At 51.4% G+C, this 19243-nt stretch overlaps 1 protein-coding gene across 1 annotated transcript; it reads right to left on the bottom strand.

The window, feature by feature from the left end:
- Positions 1–2898: 2898 nt before the first annotated feature.
- On the bottom strand, positions 2899–19212 carry DCPS (decapping enzyme, scavenger). The gene is made up of 6 exons (XM_042034393.1): positions 18950–19212; positions 17697–17865; positions 10092–10237; positions 7432–7545; positions 4157–4267; positions 2899–3355 (listed from the first exon to the last, which is right to left on the bottom strand). Exons 1-6 carry the CDS (start codon positions 19115–19117, stop codon positions 3089–3091), a joined length of 975 nt encoding a protein of 324 aa, XP_041890327.1. The 5' UTR covers positions 19118–19212; the 3' UTR covers positions 2899–3088.
- Positions 19213–19243: the final 31 nt, after the last annotated feature.

Below are 19243 nucleotides of genomic sequence, written 5' to 3'. Positions count from 1 at the left end.
GGCGAGCTTGCGGTAATTAGGCTTTAATTGCCACGGGCTTGTAGACAATCTGGGATAATTAGTGGGGCCACAGCTCGGCAGGGATTTGCTTGAAGGATATTTTGACCCTTCAGTCTCATGGGTTCCCCTGCTTGGTTTATTGCATCTGAAAATCATAAACGGCATTCAGTGAAGCTCCAGCAATAATAATGCATCCCAAATGTCTATTTCTGCCATGCCCCCCAGACAGAATATTAAAAGAAGCTGCAAAGCTTCGCTTCCCAGGATCTTCTCAGTCCCCAGCAGCTGTGTCCTGCTGCTGATGGTGGATGGGCTCATTTTGGGGTGATGGTCTCCATCCCCAGCATCCCCCCACAGCACAGGGCAACATCAACAGGACTGGGAGCAGAATAAAAGCCCTTGCAGAGACGCAAACCAGGATCAGGGTTCTGCCTTGCCCAGACCTCTGTGCCGAGAGGTCACGGTGCCGTGGCTCGAGCATCACCAAGGTTTGCGGAATAAATGGTGATCCTATACCAAGTGTTGGACACCGGCTGTGTCCATTCCACAGGAATCTCAGGACACCTGCTTGCATCCATGGAGCAGCCAGAAGGTACCTGTGTTGCCTTGGGTGGACCCAAAAACCAGCCACGAGCTTCCTGTGGCCACCGCAGCCTCAGCAGGCTTTAAATCCCACCAGAAAATGGGAATATATTTGCTGCTGTAGCACAGTGCCAGGAGCCTTCTCTGGGTGGTTAGTCACTGCTAATGACTACACCCCGCCCTAATATTTAATTTGCAAAGGATAAATTGCCAGTTGGATTAATTCAGCATGATGAGCGCCAAGTAATTTGGAGAAGAAAAGAGGGGGAAGAAATGCTGGCTGTTTGGGAAGTGAATTTGTAACGAGCTCTGCCATCACCCTTCGGAATTCACACTGATAGAAGGGTTTGAGAAACCGCAGTGCAGGACAGGACTGGTGCCCTGCCCCACTGGGCATGGGCAGAGGCTGTGCCATCCACCACACCACAGCCAAAATGCTCCCAGAAGGGTGACGAGGCCAAAGCAGGAGCCAGGCAAGCAGGATCTATTCAGAAAGGAGGAAGGGGATGTTCTCAGCCGGGCCTGCAGCATCTGCTCCAGAGGGACAAGAATGTGGCCATTCATGCCCAGCATAAGCCGGGTTTGTCCTGGATCACCTCGGGCTCACCCTTCCTCAAGCCACAGCCTGGGAATGCCATCTGGCTTTGCAGGACCTCAGTTAATCCTTTGAAGGCTCCAGATCCATCAGAATGCTTCCCCCTGACCCCCTTCTTTTGGGACAGGCAGAGACAGCCTCCATCCCAGGCTCCATGGACCCCCCTGCTCTTCAGTGCAGTCTCCCAGGAAAACGACTCCTCCAGCAGGAGCCAGGCAGATGGTCTGTGGAAGATGTGCTGCTTGCTCGTCTGTCACAGCCTTCAGAGAGTCTATTTTCAAGACTGAGGGTGTTTTTTCAATACCTGAGGACCAGGGAGCCTTCCTGGGAGACAGGATGGGCCTGTCTGTCGTTTAACCATCTCTGTTCCTGGGCTGGCCTGGGTGGAGACATAAAACTGGGATGTTCCCTCACCAAAGGAGACCAAGCTCCCTCTTGGCAGAGAAAATGCTTTGGTGTGGAAAAAAATTCATCCCTGTCTTTTAGCAATTTAAAACCTAGGGAAGGGGAGAGCCCTGAGACAAGCAACCCTCCTGCCCATGTCCAGATCCTAAAGCTCCCCAAATCAACAGGCCTGATCTGCTCTGCTCAGGAGGTGGGTGGAGCTGAAGCAAGAGGGAAAGGCTCCCACCGCAGATCGTTGCAGCTTTCTTGCTGTGGATTGCACTTCTAGACTCCAAGAATAATTTGGAAAATACCTCTAAGATCATCAAGCCCAACCATTAACCCAGGAAATGGGAATTTCTGCAGAGAAATAAGGGAAGGTGGCTGCACCCAGCTGCTCTGCCTCTCCCTGCTGCTAAAAGGCATCAGGGAGCTGCCTGACCTGAATATTTGTAAATGGGATGAGCTGAGCAGAGCCCCAGGGCAGCTCCAGTGATGCCACTTCACTCCAGCCAGCTCCAGCAGCCTGGAAAAAAAATCAATCACATCTGGGTTTTCCCCCATCAGCAAAAAAACCCCCTCTTAGAGCTCAGGGTGTGGAAAGGAGCAAGAACAGGGGTACCAGAGAGATGATTCCTGCAATTACATCCCTGGTTACCAACCCGAAACCAGAGCCCTTTTTGGCACCAAGAACTCATGAAGTTTTCAGAGGCTGGTGCTCGGTGAAGAAGCTGCCAGGGAACCAGTGGCTGGGTGGCCAAGCAAGTTCCCTGCATCCAGAGAAATTGGGTTTTCCACCACAACGGATCACTGAATCCAAGTCCTGGCACTTTTTCGGTCCTGCCACCACCTTGGCAGAAGGAAGAGCGCTATTTTTTTTTTTTTTTGGGGGGGGGGGGGGGCGGGCTTTAACCCATAATCCTTGCAAAACCTTAAGCAGCCTCTGTCAGAAAGGGACTGTTTCAGACACACATGATTAAGGAGCAGCAGAGGGGTGATGGGGGAGCAGGCAGCACACAGTGCTTGTCTGCACACAGCCAGACAGGAAGGGCGAGGACTCGGGTTAGTCACTGGAGTTCTTTGGGAGACAGGCACCCCTCCCTGCTCAAGAAAGCTGCAATTCCACTCCCAGGGGTAAATCTGGAGGAAATACATGAAGCTTTCTGAAATCAGCGGGGTTTTTTTGGACCTCTCCATCTACCTGCTACCCTGGTTGGGCTGACATGTGGGGACAGGTGGAAAAGATGGATACACACAGCCACTCCTGCCCAAACCCCTCTGCTCACTGCATCCCAAAGGTGCCCAGTCAGAGGTAAAATCCAGCACACTCAAAGGGGTTTATTCAATCCATGTTGTTTTTAATGGACTTGAACAGACAACACGGTTTCCATAGCAAAGGATCATCAGCCCCATCTTGTACAAAAACAGAGTTAAAAAAACATAAAAGGAACACAACCTTGAAAAAAAAGCCCGAAAATGGGTATTTATTAGAAAAAAAAAAATCTACAAAAGCACCTCTGTGCCTCCTCACACTTTCCCTGCCTCCTGGAATTTCTTAAACAGGGGTTCGTCAGCCCGCAGGGGGAAGGTCAGAGCCCGTTTCTGGTAGTACATGGAGTCCGAGGCCAGGTTGTCGATGACATCGGCCAGCAGATGGGCTCTCTCCACGGAGCTGCCCGGCGCGTCGTAGCCCAGGGCAGTGAAATGCACGTGCAGGTGGTGGTAGGAGGGCTGGTAGTGCAGGTAGATCCGCAGCTGGGAGCCGGGCACGCCGAAGCGCTTCGCTATGGCCTCCTGTGGAGGGGAAACGGAGAGCTAAGGACTGGGAAAACCTCGGAATGGAGGGAAAAGAGCATCCCTGCATGGCAGGAAAGGCACAGGGAAAGGTAAAAGGGATTTCTGCTTCCTCACAGCAAGGGAGAGGGGGAAGTTTGGAAGGCCAGAGCTCTCTTCCCCACCCTCCATTTCAGCCTCTGCAGGGACAGAGCGAGTCCCCCCGGCTGCCCCACTTTTATCTCTCCATGATGGGATGTCCTATCTACCCGTATCATTTTCCCTTTCACCCTTATCACTCCAACTCATTGGAAAAGTATCAGGGATCCGTTACCAGCCAGCGTAATTAAAGCTATAAACAGCAACAGCGAACTCCGGCACGCCAGCTCCGCTCGCTGCAATCCCCCAGCTAATCTCTTAATTAATCTCCCACTTTCCCCAGTGCAATTACTTTCCAAATTCTAACGCAGTGAAGGAAGGAGAAGCTACTGCACATCCATCTCCCAAACACACCCTGTGGAAAATCACATCAGCCGGTGAGAACAGGCAAGGGGTTGGGATGGGGCTGTTAAAACGAGGAGCTCAGTGCTCACGGGAAGTATGGAGCATCCCTAAAGCACCTGGATGTGGCATGATCTGGGGAAGGTGCTGATGGAGAGCAGGAACCAGAGAGGGAAACACAGCCCTGTTTCTTGATTTAATATCTCCAGATGAGCGGTCCCCCAGGCAGATGCTGTGCCAGAAAACCCACGGAGTGCCTTTGCAGAGGCAGCCGAGCTCTCCCTGGCCAGGACAGCAGCATGGGACCAGCCTCACGCTCACCTTCCCTTCCTGCAGGACGTTCCTCAGCAGCGGGAGGTGCTCGGCCGTGAGATCCCTCAGAGACTTGATCTCCCGGCGATGCACAAGGGCGATCAGGTACAGGTCATCGAGCTGCAGAGACACAGCATGGGGATGAAAGGGCACAGAAAGAGCATGTGGAGGCAGCAGCACTTTGGACCTGACACACCATTCACAGCTTCCCAGGCTGTTATATAGGGATTCTTCTGCCATACAGGGATGCTTGTCCTCAACACCCACACTGGGCTGAATTTCCCACTGTGGGATGTGCTCACCCACAATCCCACTGCACCTCAAAGCATCATTGCTGGAGAAACTGGGTTTTGTCCAGAAATGACCAGAACAGCCTCATCCCAATCCATTAACAGTGGGATCACAAATACCTTCTCAGCTTTAGAGGCAGATGGAGTCACCAGCCCTCTCGTACTGTGAGCACCATGCTCAGTGCTGCTCTTCCACCTTCACACACCCCTGAGCACCTCAAACATGCCTTCTCTGTGTGACTGAGGCTGGAGACCATGTGCAGGCACCCACTCAGATATGTGGGGTCACCAAAGCCCCAGCCAGGAGCCTGGGGTCTGCCAGCACCCCCCATGCACACCCCACAGGCTTCTCAATGATGGTTGACCTGCAGCATGCTCAGATGAGGATTTACAGTGGACCACAGCTGCCAAAACTGAAAATTTTTCCCATTGATAAGCTCTTTACTTTTCCACTGTGCAAACAGCTGGCCACTTTTGAGTCACACCAGTTCTGTTAATAACAATTTTCAAGACCTAACTGGTCACTGTACAAATCCAGGGCAGTGAAAGTGTGTCCCTTGAGCAGCTCTGAGACAAACCTTTGGCCTCCCCCAAAGCACTCAGCACTTTCAGTGTTTAACAGTATTTAATAATGTTTAACACAAAGTTAAACAAAAAGTTGTGGGTCATCACACTTTAAAAAAATAAAAATAAAAATCCCAGTCTCCTTCAGCTCAGTTAATGACTTTCTAACATAAACATAGGAAAGCAAAGGGTTTGGATATACTGAGACCCAGCTGATCTCTTCAGGGCTGTGAGAAACCCAATGCAGCTCTGTGGAAAGTGATACTTGTGTCAAAGGATGCTCTCAGGACCCTTCACAGGTCTCTTGAAGCACAGAGCTGTTCCTGAACCCAGCCAGCTCATGGTTCCATTTGATTCCCATGCACAGCTCCAGAAAAAGACGGTGTATCAGCTTGTGCTCTTTGGCTCTGGGCTGGCTGGTGGGAGGAAAAGCAAACAGCTCTTCTCCTTAGAACAACATCTGCATGTTGCTGTTTGAAACAAATAAGCCTGTTGTTAAAAAGGCCTGGAATGATGTCATGCCAGGCATTGCTTCAGGCAATGCCTCAGGGCTCCTGCAGATTTGAAACCAACTCAAAAGTTGTGGAAGAAAAAAAACCACACAAAAAAATTAAAAAAAAAATTAAAAAACACCCCAAGAAACCAACTCAAACCACTGTCAAGGTTGGGCAGCAGCATGCAGAAGGATGGCAGATTTCACAGTGCTAAAGAGAAAATCTCCCCAATCCATTAGCCTGAAATAACTGCAGGTGAATTCACAGGATTTGTGGGCCAGGGACTAAAGGAGTTCGAGGCCACGCTGCTGAAAGGACTGCTGAGGGAGGGCTCTGAGAGTCCTGCTGGGAGCTGCATCTCACTTCCCTGATTCCATCGGCAGCCTTGCCTGCCAGGTGGGATGTGGCAGAAGGAACTGGTGCTCCTGGGCAGCCCTGGGGCTGTCGGGATCAGCTCTGGCTCAGTGCCACCCACAGCCAAGAAGAAATTCCTTGGCTCAAAGGCAGAGCTGACAACCATTCCTGGGACGCTGTCTCGCCTGCCTGCAAAGGAGAAGGAAATCAGCAGTGCAAAGGGCCCAGATAGCTCCAGGGATGACTGGGGTGCAGCTGTGGAGAAGTCCAGAAGATCCTGTTCAGCATTCTAAGAGCCGATGGGAACATGGGGAAACCTCCCCAAAGAACAAATCCTGCTACTGAGGCACGCCCTGACCATGCCAGCTGGGAGATGTGGATGCAGCAGGTCTCTGGAGAAAGCCAAAGCACAAATTTTAGCCCATCTACGATTTTAGCCCGATCCCGATGTGAGCTGCAAAGCTTGGTTGCAGCACTCAAGGATTTCCACCGAGGCTTTGCTCACAGCCAGGAAAGGGACAACATGCAGCATGTTTTAGGATCCCTAAGTACTGCCCCACTGGGAGAGCAGTGAAGAGGGCACATCCTGCAAGCTGGACACATATCCCCATGCAAAATCTCATCAGGAAGAAGGTTGTGCCTCTGGTGACCAAGTGGAAATTCGAGCTTAGTACCCCATCACCACATGACAGGGGATTTTTGGAGTAGCTGATGTGCAAGGGATTCACGGGGAGCAGACACTGCCCTGCAGTGACTCCCCGAGGCAACTCAGCTCTGCACCACAAACTGCTGCTCCCTGCACAGACACCCAGGATGGTGCTGCCCACCAGCAGGCCTGTGTTCCTGTTTTCTCAAGTTTTAGTTTCCATTTCTAAGTCTTAATCATGCAGCAAGTCTCCCCACATGCCCCCTGCAGAAGCATATGAGGATCAGAAACACAATGGGGACTTTTTTTGACGCCACCAGCTTCAAGAGAGGGGTGTGTTTATGGAGTTTCACCTCCCCAAACTTACAGCGTGAAAGGGAGGCGGAGCCCAAGGAATAATTCTCAATTTAGGAATACAGCCTGGTCTTAAAAAATCACTTTCACCAAGTGGCCACTCCCACAAGGGGTAAAGCAGCTGCTCGTGAGCCAACAACCATCTGTTTAACACTGTGGAGGAGAGTTAATTGCAGCAACCAAAGGACAACACAGCTGCCTGGTTTGCACCTCAAGTCAAGGCTTGCAAAAAAAAAAAAAAAAAAAACAAAAAAAAAAAACAAAAAACCAAAAAAACAACCCAGCAAGTTCAGCAGAACAAATACGCAGGATTTCGGTTCAAACACATCCTGACAACATTTGGGCTGATACAGAAAAGTGAAAGTGAACCTAATAAATGCATCTCAGAGAGAACAGCCCGGGTGTGCAGCACCCCCAGTCACCTCATGGTGGCCAAAGGGCCCTGGCAAGTCATCACTAACAGCAGCGAGCACAGAAGGACACAGGCACCTACTCAGACTCTCAAGGTGCTCTTAGGAGTCTGGAAGTGGACATTTCCTCTGGGTTACCTTCAGACAGGCAGCATTAGAGGAGCAAACCAACCTGGTTCTGATTCCACTTTAAATCTGGAACCAGAACAAAGCCATTGGAAGGATCTGGGTTTTCATGGACGATTCGATCAGCCTCAGCTTTTTTCTCCAGGATATTATACACCCACTGAAAGAGAAACACATGATTTATAAAACAGCAGAGAATAAAAAACCAACATCTCAGAAGCATTTAGCCCAAGCTCATGGATTACTGCACGCTCTCTGCAACTAGAATATATAAAAAAACCGCCAATTTTATTTTAAGAAGATCAAATAATTTGTAATTAATTAGCCATAAAACACTTCAACAACCAACAAACTCCAGAATATTATGAGCACTTCAGTAAAAAGCAGCGGAACCCAACTCTTGTGGGGCTCAGCACACTCCTCTTGCAACACCATGGGGCTGTTTACACCTTTTTTACCTCCCAAGCTGCAGCAAAATCTTTACAACCAAGTCTGGGAAGGGAAACTGGCTGATTTTGTTCCTTATTCAAAGAGGAAGGAGCAGAGTTGGATGTGGCTCTGGCTGCTGGCAGCTCACTCCAGGGATACGAAAGGCCTGTGTTTATTTGGGCAATGCATGTCTCTTGGCTCCCTGGCTGATTAGAAAACAGCTCACCACTCTTCTTCTTCCATACTTAAGGTTTCAGCCTCCAGCCTGCCTGTAATCCCTGCTCTGGTTATCCCCCCGTGCTCCTCCTGCAAGGCAAAGCACCATTCAGAGAAGAGTTATGGAAATGGAAGACACCAGGGATAAGTGACAGTGTAAGACCAGAGAAAAGCATCTTTGCTCTCCCCTGGCTCCCAGCCTCAGCTCCAGCACCCTTTCTTACACCTCCAAAATGTGTGTTATGCTCTGGGTTAAGCCCAGCTTAAGTACTGGACTGGCAAGGGAGTCTTCAGCCAGGTCCCTGAAGGTAACACAAGGCAGCAGGAAATTGCTAAAGCTTGGAAGCTGAAAATGTTTGGAAACATCATTTTTCCCCACTAAATATAGGTCTGAAATATTCTGGTTGCCCCAGGCAGGTAGGGAAGGTGCAGCCAATTTCACAAATACACCGAATGAGCTGGGCTGGCGGTGCTGTGCACACCAGACACTTCTGGGGAAGTCCATCAAGAGTTTAATTAATCTAATCAACACTTAGGATCACTGTCAACTGACCTGAATATATCTGGAGGGAAAAAACAACTTCTCTTCCCTTGGTCTGGGATTTTTTGCTTAAAGTGCTCTTTTCTTCTTAGCATCATCTTAGAGATTGGATTCTTCAAGTGATTCTGGAAAGCACAGCACAACCTCACTCTGCTCTGTAACCCTGTGTGCTGGTTTGGGGGAAACTTCAGCAGGAAGCTCAGCAAAAAATGGACATTTGCCTTTTGCTGGGGTTTTTATGCCTGCTCTGATCACAAGTGCCAAGCTATCAGTGCCTTAAGTAAGTTCGCTGATCAGATGAGCTGAACTTTAAACCCAAGGCTGCCTCGTGATGGGTAGGTCCTTGGCTGACTGCTCCTGCTGCTCCCAGCAAGCAGAACACATGTCCAGGGACTGGCACCACAATAAAACCATTGTCCTGAAAGCATCCACACTTTGTATCCTCCAGCAGGAAACACAGACGCCTCTGTAGTCTCCTGGTATTTCTGTCACCCTTCACATTTCCCCTTCCACTCAGCAAAACCAGTTGGATAAAGACAAGGAACAGCATTATCTAATCCCAGAGGTCAAGGACTGACCATGCTGACCATGATTCCTCAGCAGATGCTCCTGATGGTCACCAGGAACATTTCCATGTACTGAAATCAGCTCACAACCATTTGGGGGAAGAGGCAGAGTGAGAGCTCCTGCAATTCCTGAAGGCAGCTGCTACACCAGGAAACTCAAGAGATTTGGGAGCAAAAGCACAGAGAAAATATTCCATGCAGGCTGTGGCCTGGTGGAAACATGCACATGCCCTTCTCCAGCTAATAAACACTGCAGTTTAAGGCAGCAGGAAAGATGGGGGAAGGGGGGGCATCCAAGGCTCCTGGTTAGTTTTGGGAAATTATTCTTAATGGAGAGCCTCAGCAGCCCCAGGATTTGGTTTATTCCCCCTTCTGCAAAGGTTGGCATGAATCAATCCCTACAGACTTGTATTCCTTTGGTCTCTAAAGGAGAAAGGGAGGGGAACAGTCAAAAAAGGATAAAACCAAGGAAAAAGCTGGGGCTGCCTGGGGCAAGTAGGACACAAAGCAACAGTTTCACCACATGGAATATGGACTGAGGAGCTGAACTGCAGGAGGCATGGCAGGAGGAGTTGTGATGCAGGAATCAGTGCTTTTCCATTTCCACAGCAACCCAGAGACTCCTAAGAAGCCCACTGACCAGCACCAACACCCAGGAAGCCACCCCTGGACAGGAGAAAAAAAAGTCAAGAGTTCCTCCAGAAACCTTGGGAAAGGCATCTTGGAGTACAGCTCCAAGGCAAATGTTTTTCTACAAAGATGGAAAAGGATGTCCCAGCCAACCAAGTAGGAGGGGACAGCACCATGGAGCTGACAACACAACCAGCAGGGAGATGGGGCAGAACACTCCCAACTCTCCAGCCGGGGCTTCAGAGGAGACTTCTGACAGCACAGTGTTTTGACAGAGGAGACCAAAGATGTCCGTGTCTGCAGGAGAGGGGCTGGTACCCGTACCTGGATGCTGAAGCTCTGGGACTGGATGAAGGGCAGGGTTATGTTCTTGTAATCCTCCCAGGTTTCACGGATGAGGTGCACTTCCTGCCGGAGGTATTTCTGGATGTGTTTCTCCGTGGCAGGGTAAACCACCGTGGCTTTGATCTCTAGGAACAAACACATCAGCTGAGTTACCACCCACATTGCTTCTTTCAGTCCCCAACAAATCTGTCTGCCCTTCCAAAAAATGCCACACTAAGACATTTCAAAGAGAGGGTGAGGGAGAATGGACATAGAAAGCAAACAAGTGCTTTAACCTCCCGTGCTGCTGCTGCTTTTCTGGAGGAAGAAAAAGCCAACAGCACAGCCATGGCCTGTCTTTCCAGCTCAAGTGGAGGAGTTTGCTGTCTGAGTTTTTCCACACTCGCTCTTTCAGGCCTATTAGCAACATCGGGGCAGAGGTGGGGCTCCCAGGGCAGTGTTCATGTGCAGTCAACAACCAGGACAGAAACACGACCCCAGGGACAGGGACACATCTTCTTCACACTTAAATCCAAAGCTCACAGGACGCACCCAGCTACATCATCCAGCCACAAACCCAGATGAACTCCAGGGAGCAGCTCCTTCCCAGAGCTCAGTCAGAGTGCTTGGCCTCAAGCCCCAAGTGCAGGAGGCAAAGAAGCCAAGGGCACAGGGACAGATCCAGAGCAAACAATGTGAGCTGGTAGGTCAACACAGCTCAAGATGAGCCGAGAGAAGAGGGCTGAGTGACCCCATGCCCACAAAAAGCATTTCACCATTTACCCTGGCAAAAAAAACATTTTCTGTTTGCCTCGAGATCAGAACATTGCCGTGCAATTTCTGTGGCATTAAACAGGATGCAAGTGCTCACCTTGTCAACCTGGCAGCTCTGATGTCGGCAGCAGTAAATCCTACCCACAGGGCTAAAACACTCAGGAAACATCCCTCTTTGGCCAAGACTGGATGTGCAATACAGAGCCTGCCACAACTCCAAGGTGCTCCAAGGGCACAGGAGTGTCTCTGCCTTCCCAGCTGACACAGAGCTGCTATGAACATCAGTGCAGGAAGGAGAAAAGCCCCACAAGCCTGGGCAAACCCCAGGCAGACCAGACTGAGGCGAGTGGCCGGGGCACTGCGAACACTGCAGGCTGTGCCCAGGGTCTGCCACAGAAAACCATGGGCTGCACAAGTACCAGGGCACCAAAGTTGTGCTTCAGGCCTTAAGCTTGTATATAGGCTAGCTAGACTCTGAATACAAACACCTATTTGTTCCCAGAGCCAGGATTTAGGATGGTCTCAGTCTTTTTTAGTTTTCTGCTTTCTGTTTTTTTAAGGTCAGCACTGCACAATCTGAGAGACTCTGCCTTTTCATTCCATGCCAAACCCAGCTTAATGAAATCCACAGGAAAATGCTGGTAACATGAAATATGAAAATGCAAACCACAAGGGCAGTCTGGTCTGATTCCCACCATACATATGTTCAAACAAGATTGTTTTCCAGGACTCAATTAGCACTTCTAGCAGGATGATGTAATACCAAAGAAAAAAAGACAAGACTGTAGCTCTCCTCACTTAAAAAGATCAGCAAAGCACTGGGGAGAAAACAAAAAAAGCAAAAGATAAAATACCACAGCCAGCCTCAGGCTGAAACTTCCACAATTTGATTTTATACCCCAAAAATAGAGCAAGGTCTGCAGCAGAAGCCCCTCAGTGCTGGGTGGTGATAACCACAGTGCATGGGGGTGCAGGGGACCCATAATGGCTTCCCTGGCACCTCCCCAATTTGGGGGTGGCTCCTCATGGTGGGGAGAGAACTCAGGGTGCTTTAAATGAGAGATCATAGAACTCCTTCATGTGCAGCTGCAGCTGAGCAGATGTTTGGAAGACGAGGCAGGGGAGAGGCTGTGGTTCACTTACGATTATTTCCCTTCTGAAGGTCTCATCAACCCCAAAATGTCCCAGCGATGCTAATTAGCATCAATCACTGCAGCCAGAGAGGCTGTTTGATACCTGCTCAGAGCCTGACAGTCCTTAGGAGCCACACACAGGATGCAAAGTCACAGCTGAGCCTGGGCTCGGCTGCAGGAAACATCCACAGCGAGACCAGGCTCGCCCCGAAATCTTTCCAGCACTGGCACATGGCCACACTCCGGTTTCCAAGTCTGCTCCTGACAGGCTCCGTGTGCACCAGAGCAGCACGTAGGCCGTGGGGCACCAAAACCTGCCCTGGCCTGGAAACTGGGGTACGGAACCGCTGGACACGTGATGTGGGTTTCTAAGCTGGCTGAAGCATCAGGGATTGTCTCTGCTCACATGTGAGTCACAGCAGCCAGGCTGTTCCTGAACGCCGGCCCGAGGCCACCACGGAGCATCTGCGGTTTGTTCTGGAAGAGAGGACTGACCATCAACTAACTGGAGGTTATAAAAAGCCAGGAGGTTTAACTAAAGGAAGCTGGATGAGCAGGAGGCAGAGAACATCTGTCCAGGCTGGTCACTCTACGAGGGGCATTTGAGGGGAAGCACCACAGTACTGGGAAAGTGCCCAGGAGAAAAGGAGGCTCAGATTGACCAGACACACACACTTCTCCCCTCTCCTGCTAAAAACAAGAGAGGAAAACACAATCAAAGACACAAGAAAAATCAACTACCATTTGAGGAACTTAAGGGAAAAAGGGCTGTAAGCTGCTGTTTCCAGGAGGAGAGGACAAAACATGAGCAGAGAGAGCTCGTGCATGTAGGAAAGGACACTCTGAGCTCACTAATGACGCCTCATCTCCTTCTGTGCCGCACTGTCCCCAGGCTCTGCCAAAATCCCCCTCCAGCTCAGCACATCAGTGAGGAGAGGCCTCACACTCTCTTCTCCCACCCCACTGCAGCATTAACACCTACTGCCAGACTGTTTTAGACAGATTTAACCCTGCCAGGGAGCCAGGAGAAGCACACAGGGCAGGCACAACCTATTTCTCCTTTTGGGCAGGGGTGCTTTTTCCTCTCTTTGCTAGCAGGAAGCTGAGCTTTGGTTTATAACCTCCCTAATCAACCTGACCATCAGGTGCAGGAAAGTGCCAAGGCCGCAGAACAACAGATATGTCAATATTTGCACTCTCGCAGGTTTCTTTTCCCTCTCCAAGCCTTGTTCCTGCTGCATCCTGCTCTGGGCTGTCTTCCCATCATTAGGTGGGAAGACAGTGCCTTGGACGCAGCCCTAACTAAATATATAATTAAATATACTAACACACAACTCCCCTGCTGCAAACAGTTTGTTTGGTTTTAGGATCGCAACTGCACAAGGATCACACGGGAACACCGGATTCCAACCGAACCCCAGCCAGGTACACCCATGGCTTTGTCCCAGACAGCTGGGGCTCTCTTTAGTGAATGAATTAAAGCTGCAAAGGATAAAGCCTGCAAGAGCTCACAGTCTCCAAGGCCAGCACATGCCAGGGCAAGCCAAGCATGCTGCCAGGCCCCTGGGGCTTATCCCAGGAGGACTTGGGGGGCTCAGTGGACTTTAGCTGCAACAGGGACTGCAAAGAGGAAAGTTGCAGTTTACCACCGCTGCAAAACACAGAGCAAAGCACAACGACACCCCCCCACCATCCTCCAAACCACCCCACATGCTCCCACAGCTTCAGGCTCAAGCTTTTTATTTAAGTGCAAATGCAGGAAGTTTTCTTGGCTGGGCAAACCCCAGAGGCAGCCAGAGCACAGAAACGCAGGGAGAAGAACCAGCCTTCCCACTGCAGCTCCTGCATGTTTCTCCAGCTCCTCGCGGCCTGAAACCAGACTCTTTTTGAGACATGGATTGCTTCCTGCATGACTGAAAACTTTCCTTCCACATGCTCTCATTTTTCCCACAATTTCTCCACCCCATGTTGGAGCCATGGAGCCAGAGCTTCTCCCATTGTGCTTGTTTTAAGATGTTTCTAATAAGCTTCAGCCTGCAGCCAAGGAGCAAAGACTCCTTAGAGGACTGATAAGAGCCTTTAAATCACACCAGCAGAGCTTTGGAGAAGCATAGTCCCACAGCAGCCAGGCATGAAGAGGCTGCTTTTTGCCATAAACATCAAGCTCTCCTTGGCAAATGGGTGTGAGGAACTGGATGTTATCAGGGAACATGGATATTGAACCATCTGCCTTTTGCAATCCAACCTTTGGCACAAGGAAGGTGTTTCCCTTTCTGTAAAATCAGCCTTTGCCCTCCCTGCAGGGGAAAGCCAAGGCTGGAGATTCCTCTCACATCTAGGCTGAAGCTGCCTCTTAAATCAAGACAACATCCAGAAAGTGGCCTTAAAATAAGTTACACATGCTTGCCTCTGCTACCAGCACAGTCACATCAGCTCCGACACACTACTCCCCACAAATTCACAAAGTCCCCTCTCCTTACTCCAGGGGTTTGGGTTTCCCTTCAGAGAAACTCTGATCATTACTGGCTTGTTTGCAAAAGTTATTTCCCATTTTAGCCTTGACAGGTGCATTAAAATCAATGAGATGAGTAAGACTCATCTGGTGCTGCCTTCACTCCAGTGTGCTCCCAAATCTAAAAATCTCGTCACAGTGAAATGTCTTTTCCGAGGTCAAAGCAGAGTCATTTGCTCAAGTAACATGCTTTGGCCTCCCTTTCCCTTTTGTTTGGCCTCCCTTTCCCTGTGTCACCACACAAACAAGTCATCATCACACGGGGCCTGTGCCGGCTTGACTGCGCAGAGGGAGCAGCACCCGACTCTCTTCAATGCAGAGGTGGGGAAAGAGCGCAGGAAGTGTCCACTTCCAGCTGTGAGATACTCCAGCTGAATGAAGAGCCCCACGGGCTTGGGAGCACAGAGGCAGCATTGAGAAACACCCTCTGGAGGCAGCTCCTCACGGCATCAGCACAAGTCACCCGCAGTCACCGCTTCCTCTGTCTCAAGGTCTGTCTTACCTCAGAAAGCAAGAGGGTGAGAGTGGCAGGGCTCAACTGCCCAGCGTGCTGTGAAATCCCCCAGGTGAATTCCTTCATCACATACCACAGGACTGTTCCATGAACTGCTTAACACCAAAGTCTAGCCTTTTCTACAAGATATTTTACTGTATCTTATACCCAAGTGTAAACTTGCAAGGACCAGGAGATAAAACCCTGTAAGTCCAACCCTGCAACCAAGGGGCCAACAAGACCCTGTGCAAGGGCTCCCTGAGTCTCCACATTATCACTCAACACCCCAGATCAGTCAAACCTTGACTGCAGCTTTACAGGCAATTCCTCCTGTTTAGGTTTTTAAGCTACATTCCTCATATCAATTACGTCCTTGGGCCGTGACTCAGGGTAATTTCCTTCCTCTCCTGACACACACGGCTGTTTCCCCGGTGCCAGCCCAGCTGCCCACCAGCACCTCATGCAATGTGCCCGCTGAACAGCTATTTGTTGCTAAGTGCTTCAAAAGAAGAAGCCTCCTTGCTCTCCACTCCAACTCGGGAAGCCTGGACAGCAGCTCCAGGGTCTACAGCCCCCTCCTGATCTCCTGCTTGGGGCTGCTCAGCATCCAGAGCGAGATGAGGGGTGCCAAGGAGAGGGGGGAAACAAAGATGCATCACTGGGTAATATCACAGCAAAAACTTACCTTTAAAAGACGGATTTAAAAGTCATTAAAAAGATAAAGCTTGGCAGGAGAAAGCCAGAGGCTTCTTCCCCATTCAAACACACAGGAGGGGTTTTGCACCTCGCATAAACCTTAAATAAAATAAGGAATTCTGTTCTCAGAGTAATGTGGAGTCACACAGCACTGCAGCAAAGTGCTGCAAGGAAGGCAAAGGCCGGCACAGCTGAGCTGGGCACAGCCCAGGGGATTTCAGTCTTGCAATGCCACCTCGTGGGAATCACTGCAACTCCCGCCGGGCTGGAATACAGCAGGTGCCCAAGCAGGAGCTTTCCCAGCTAAGAAAGAGGAGCTTTAATGTCTTCCAACAATGCCCGTGCCCAGTGTTTTCCTCAGACTGAAGCTCACTGTAACAACAAAACCTTTAATTTTAAGTCCTTCACAGGAGAAAAGGAATTTCGCACAACTCAAGCTCACAAATCCAGACAGTACTTCCTCCTACACCCTGGGAACAGAGCTAAAACAAGAGCATTTTTGGGAAGGCACATCAAATATCCTGCAAATTTAACTTGAGACTGCAACAACATCTTACTTAAGGCACTCAGATTAATTTTGACTCTATTAAACCTGTTTGGCTGCTATTGTGTTTATGGAAGCGTTGACATGGAACTTATCACTGCATTTCCAGAACTTAAACATATACCAGCATTCATGCGGAATTAATTGTGGAAGGTGGTTCTGCTCCACTCAGGTGAGCCCCCACCTGGAGAGCTGCCTCCAGCTCTGAGGTTCTCAGCACAGGCAGAACATGGCACCACTGGAGCAAGTCAGAGGAGGCCATGGAGATGCTGAGCATTGGAGCAGCTCTGCTCTGAAGCCAGGCTGGGAGAGCTGGGGGTGTTCACCTGGAGAAGAGAAAGGCCTGGAGAGAACTCAGAGCCACTTCCAGTGTCTAAAGGGCCTCCAAGAGAGATGGAGAGGGACATGGGACAAGGGTCTGGAGGGACAGGACAAGGAGGAATGGCTTCACACTGCCAAAGGGCAGGGTTAGATGGGATACTGGGAAGGAATTGTTCACTGTGAGGGTGGGCAGGCCCTGGCACAGGGTGCCCAGAGAAGCTGTGGCTGCCCCTGGATCCCTGGAGGTGTCCAAGGCCAGGCTGGATGGGACTTGGAGCAACCTGGGATAGTGGAAGTGTCCTTGCCCATGGCAGGGGGTTGGAACAAGACGAGCTTTAGGGTCCCTTCCAACCCAAAACAGTCTGGGACTCTGTGATTAAACTGAAGGGCCCAAAGACCAGCCCTGCTTTCCAGTGGCAGCTGGAGAGCACCACCACGGCAGGACACCTTTCCACTGGGACCAGAGTCCCCTCTGCAGGGCAAGAGCCTTCCACTGCAGCTCCCCAACCTGCCCATCTGTCCTTGTCATACTTGGTTTATTAACAGAGTTTTACAACACACAGATGTGTGAAATCAGCAGGGGGATGGGACTCATCTGCCCCAGCACTCAAATCCTCCCCCAAACACAAGCTGACTGTCCTTAGCAGGTGACAAAAAAGCCCATGAGATGCCGCCCTGGGATGAGAAGCAGCTGCATGTGCCCTGCAGACTGTTTTCAAGAGAAACATTCTGGAAGGAGACAGCTCTTACCCAAGTAAGAGCACTGACAAACACCCAGAGAGCCCTCACACCCCTGAGCCTTTCTGCACCTTCACACCAAGGTCATCAAGCCATGGCCATTCAGTGCCTCATCAGCTGAGCCACGTGTCCATGGCATGGGAAAAGGGCATAAAACAGGGCAGCATTGAGAGCCTTGGGATAAGACATTGCCTTCAGTGCGGAACAACCCACTGACCTCCCCACCTGGGCCAGGTGTGCTGCTGTCACCAAACCACAACTGGGGTAGTGCAGCCAGGTCCAGCAGTGGCACTTGCCCATCTCACTGCATCCTCCCCTCTGGAGTGGGCAGGAACCATATCGTGGCATCCCAGCTGCCCTCCCAGGATCCCTGAGCGGGGCTGAGGGCACTCACCACTCAGCTCCGGGGGAGGGCTCAGGTAGAACGTGCAGTAAATGTCATTGTGCATCTGCAGCTCTGCGTTCATGGGCTTCTTCAGCAGGTCTGGGATCTTCTCCTCCTGGAAAGGAGTCTTTTCCAGGATGACTACAGCATCTGTGCCCTCTCCGGAGAGGCCAATCTTCTGGAAAAGGAATGGATAAAGTCATCAGCAAACACAGATGGGTGCTAGAGGTCAGGGATCATGGCAGACATCTCGTAGCACCCTGGTCCTTGTGCCCAAACCCCCTTGCAGGCCAGACATCCTTCCAAAAATAAACCACACATTTGCCCGGAAGTACAGCAGGAATTTGCTCCCCACCAAGGAACAAAGGTGGTTTTTGGGGGAGCGGGGGATGTGAGCAATGACTCAGTCCATATGCACCTCCCCGGATGCTCCAGGTTTCCTGCTGACCCACAGCACCAATTTCATCTCTGACACTTCCCAGAAAGAGGGCAGAGGAAGGCGTAGGGATTTGCATCATAGTCAAGGAGCAAGTTCTAGGGCAGGAGGCACTTACTGCTGCCCTGCTCCAAGGAACCACAGCCCCCGATCCCGTGGCCTCAGCGTCCTGGTTTTGGGCAGTGCTGGGTGTGAAACATCCCCCAACATCACTCCTGTCCGTACAAGACCCAGGTGAGGCCTCACCACACCACCTGCGGAGAGCAACAGGGCTCACCTGGGGCTCCCAACCCTGTCAGGCTCACAGGACAGAGCAGGTCTGTACCCAACTCAGCTACTGCAGCAACCCACTGCCTCGAGACCAAAGAAGCAGCCTGGGACTTCCCAATCCTCATCTCCTGCTAGGATGCACATCTTCAGGAGACAGGAGCAGAGGCAGCTGCATGCTTCCCACGCCATGCACAGACAATCCCAAGAGCTACTACAAATTTTCCTGTAACGGCTGTTTTACAGTCCCAAAGTCGGCGTGCTGCTGGCAATCCAGTGCCACTCTACCTACCAAGCACGAACAGCTTGCTTGAATCCAAAACCACCAAATTATACGAACAAGAAAAAGGGTTGCAATAAGGTCTCCAGCCGCCTCCTTGGCCTGGTTTGGGCAGCGCCAGGCTGGAAAAGCCGGTCGGGACGGGATGACCGGAGGGTGACCGGGACCCGCGGCGCCGGGGGGCGTGGCTTTCCCGGAGCGCGGCGCCGGGGGCGGGGCCAAGCCCTCAGCGGCGGAAAATGGCGGCTGGCGCGACCGCCCCCCCGCACTCCCCGGTACCTCCGCGTGCAGGAACACGACTTTGTCCCTCGCCGACTCCCGCAGGACGCGCCGCACCCGCAGGTCCGACAGCGCGAAGGCGGCGGCGGCCCCGCCTGGAGCGGCGGCCCCGCCATTTTTCTCCTCCTCCTCCTCCCGCTTCCTCTTCGGCTGCGGGCCCTCCGCCATGGTTCGCGCCCGCCCCTGCAGTGCGCACGCGCGGCGCCTCGGGGAGCGCTGGGGAACCGCGCCCCCTGGCGGCTCGGAGGTCGCGCAGCTCCGCGGCTCCTTTTCCCACAAACCGCCCGAACCGGG

The sequence above is a fragment of the Corvus kubaryi genome, unplaced genomic scaffold (genome assembly GCF_017639235.1).
Source record: "Corvus kubaryi isolate FWS band 111438036 unplaced genomic scaffold, C.kubaryi_AGA036_p1.0 37367, whole genome shotgun sequence".
Taxonomy (NCBI): Eukaryota; Metazoa; Chordata; class Aves; order Passeriformes; family Corvidae; genus Corvus; species Corvus kubaryi.
This window is presented reverse-complemented; position numbering and strand designations above follow the sequence as displayed.

What these genes read in the sequence shown, in the direction of transcription:
- DCPS (XM_042034393.1), bottom strand. Translation starts at nt 19,117, where the DNA reads ATGGCGGAGGGCCCGCAGCCGAAGAGGAAGCGGGAGGAGGAGGAGGAG. An exon ending in CCCTCCCCCGGAGCTGAGTG is followed by an intron (nt 10,238 to 17,696) that starts GTGAGTGCCCTC and finishes GTTTGTTCCTAG; the next exon opens with AGATCAAAGCCACGGTGGTT. An exon ending in CCCAGAGCTTCAGCATCCAG is followed by an intron (nt 7,546 to 10,091) that starts GTACGGGTACCA and finishes TTTCTCTTTCAG; the next exon opens with TGGGTGTATAATATCCTGGA.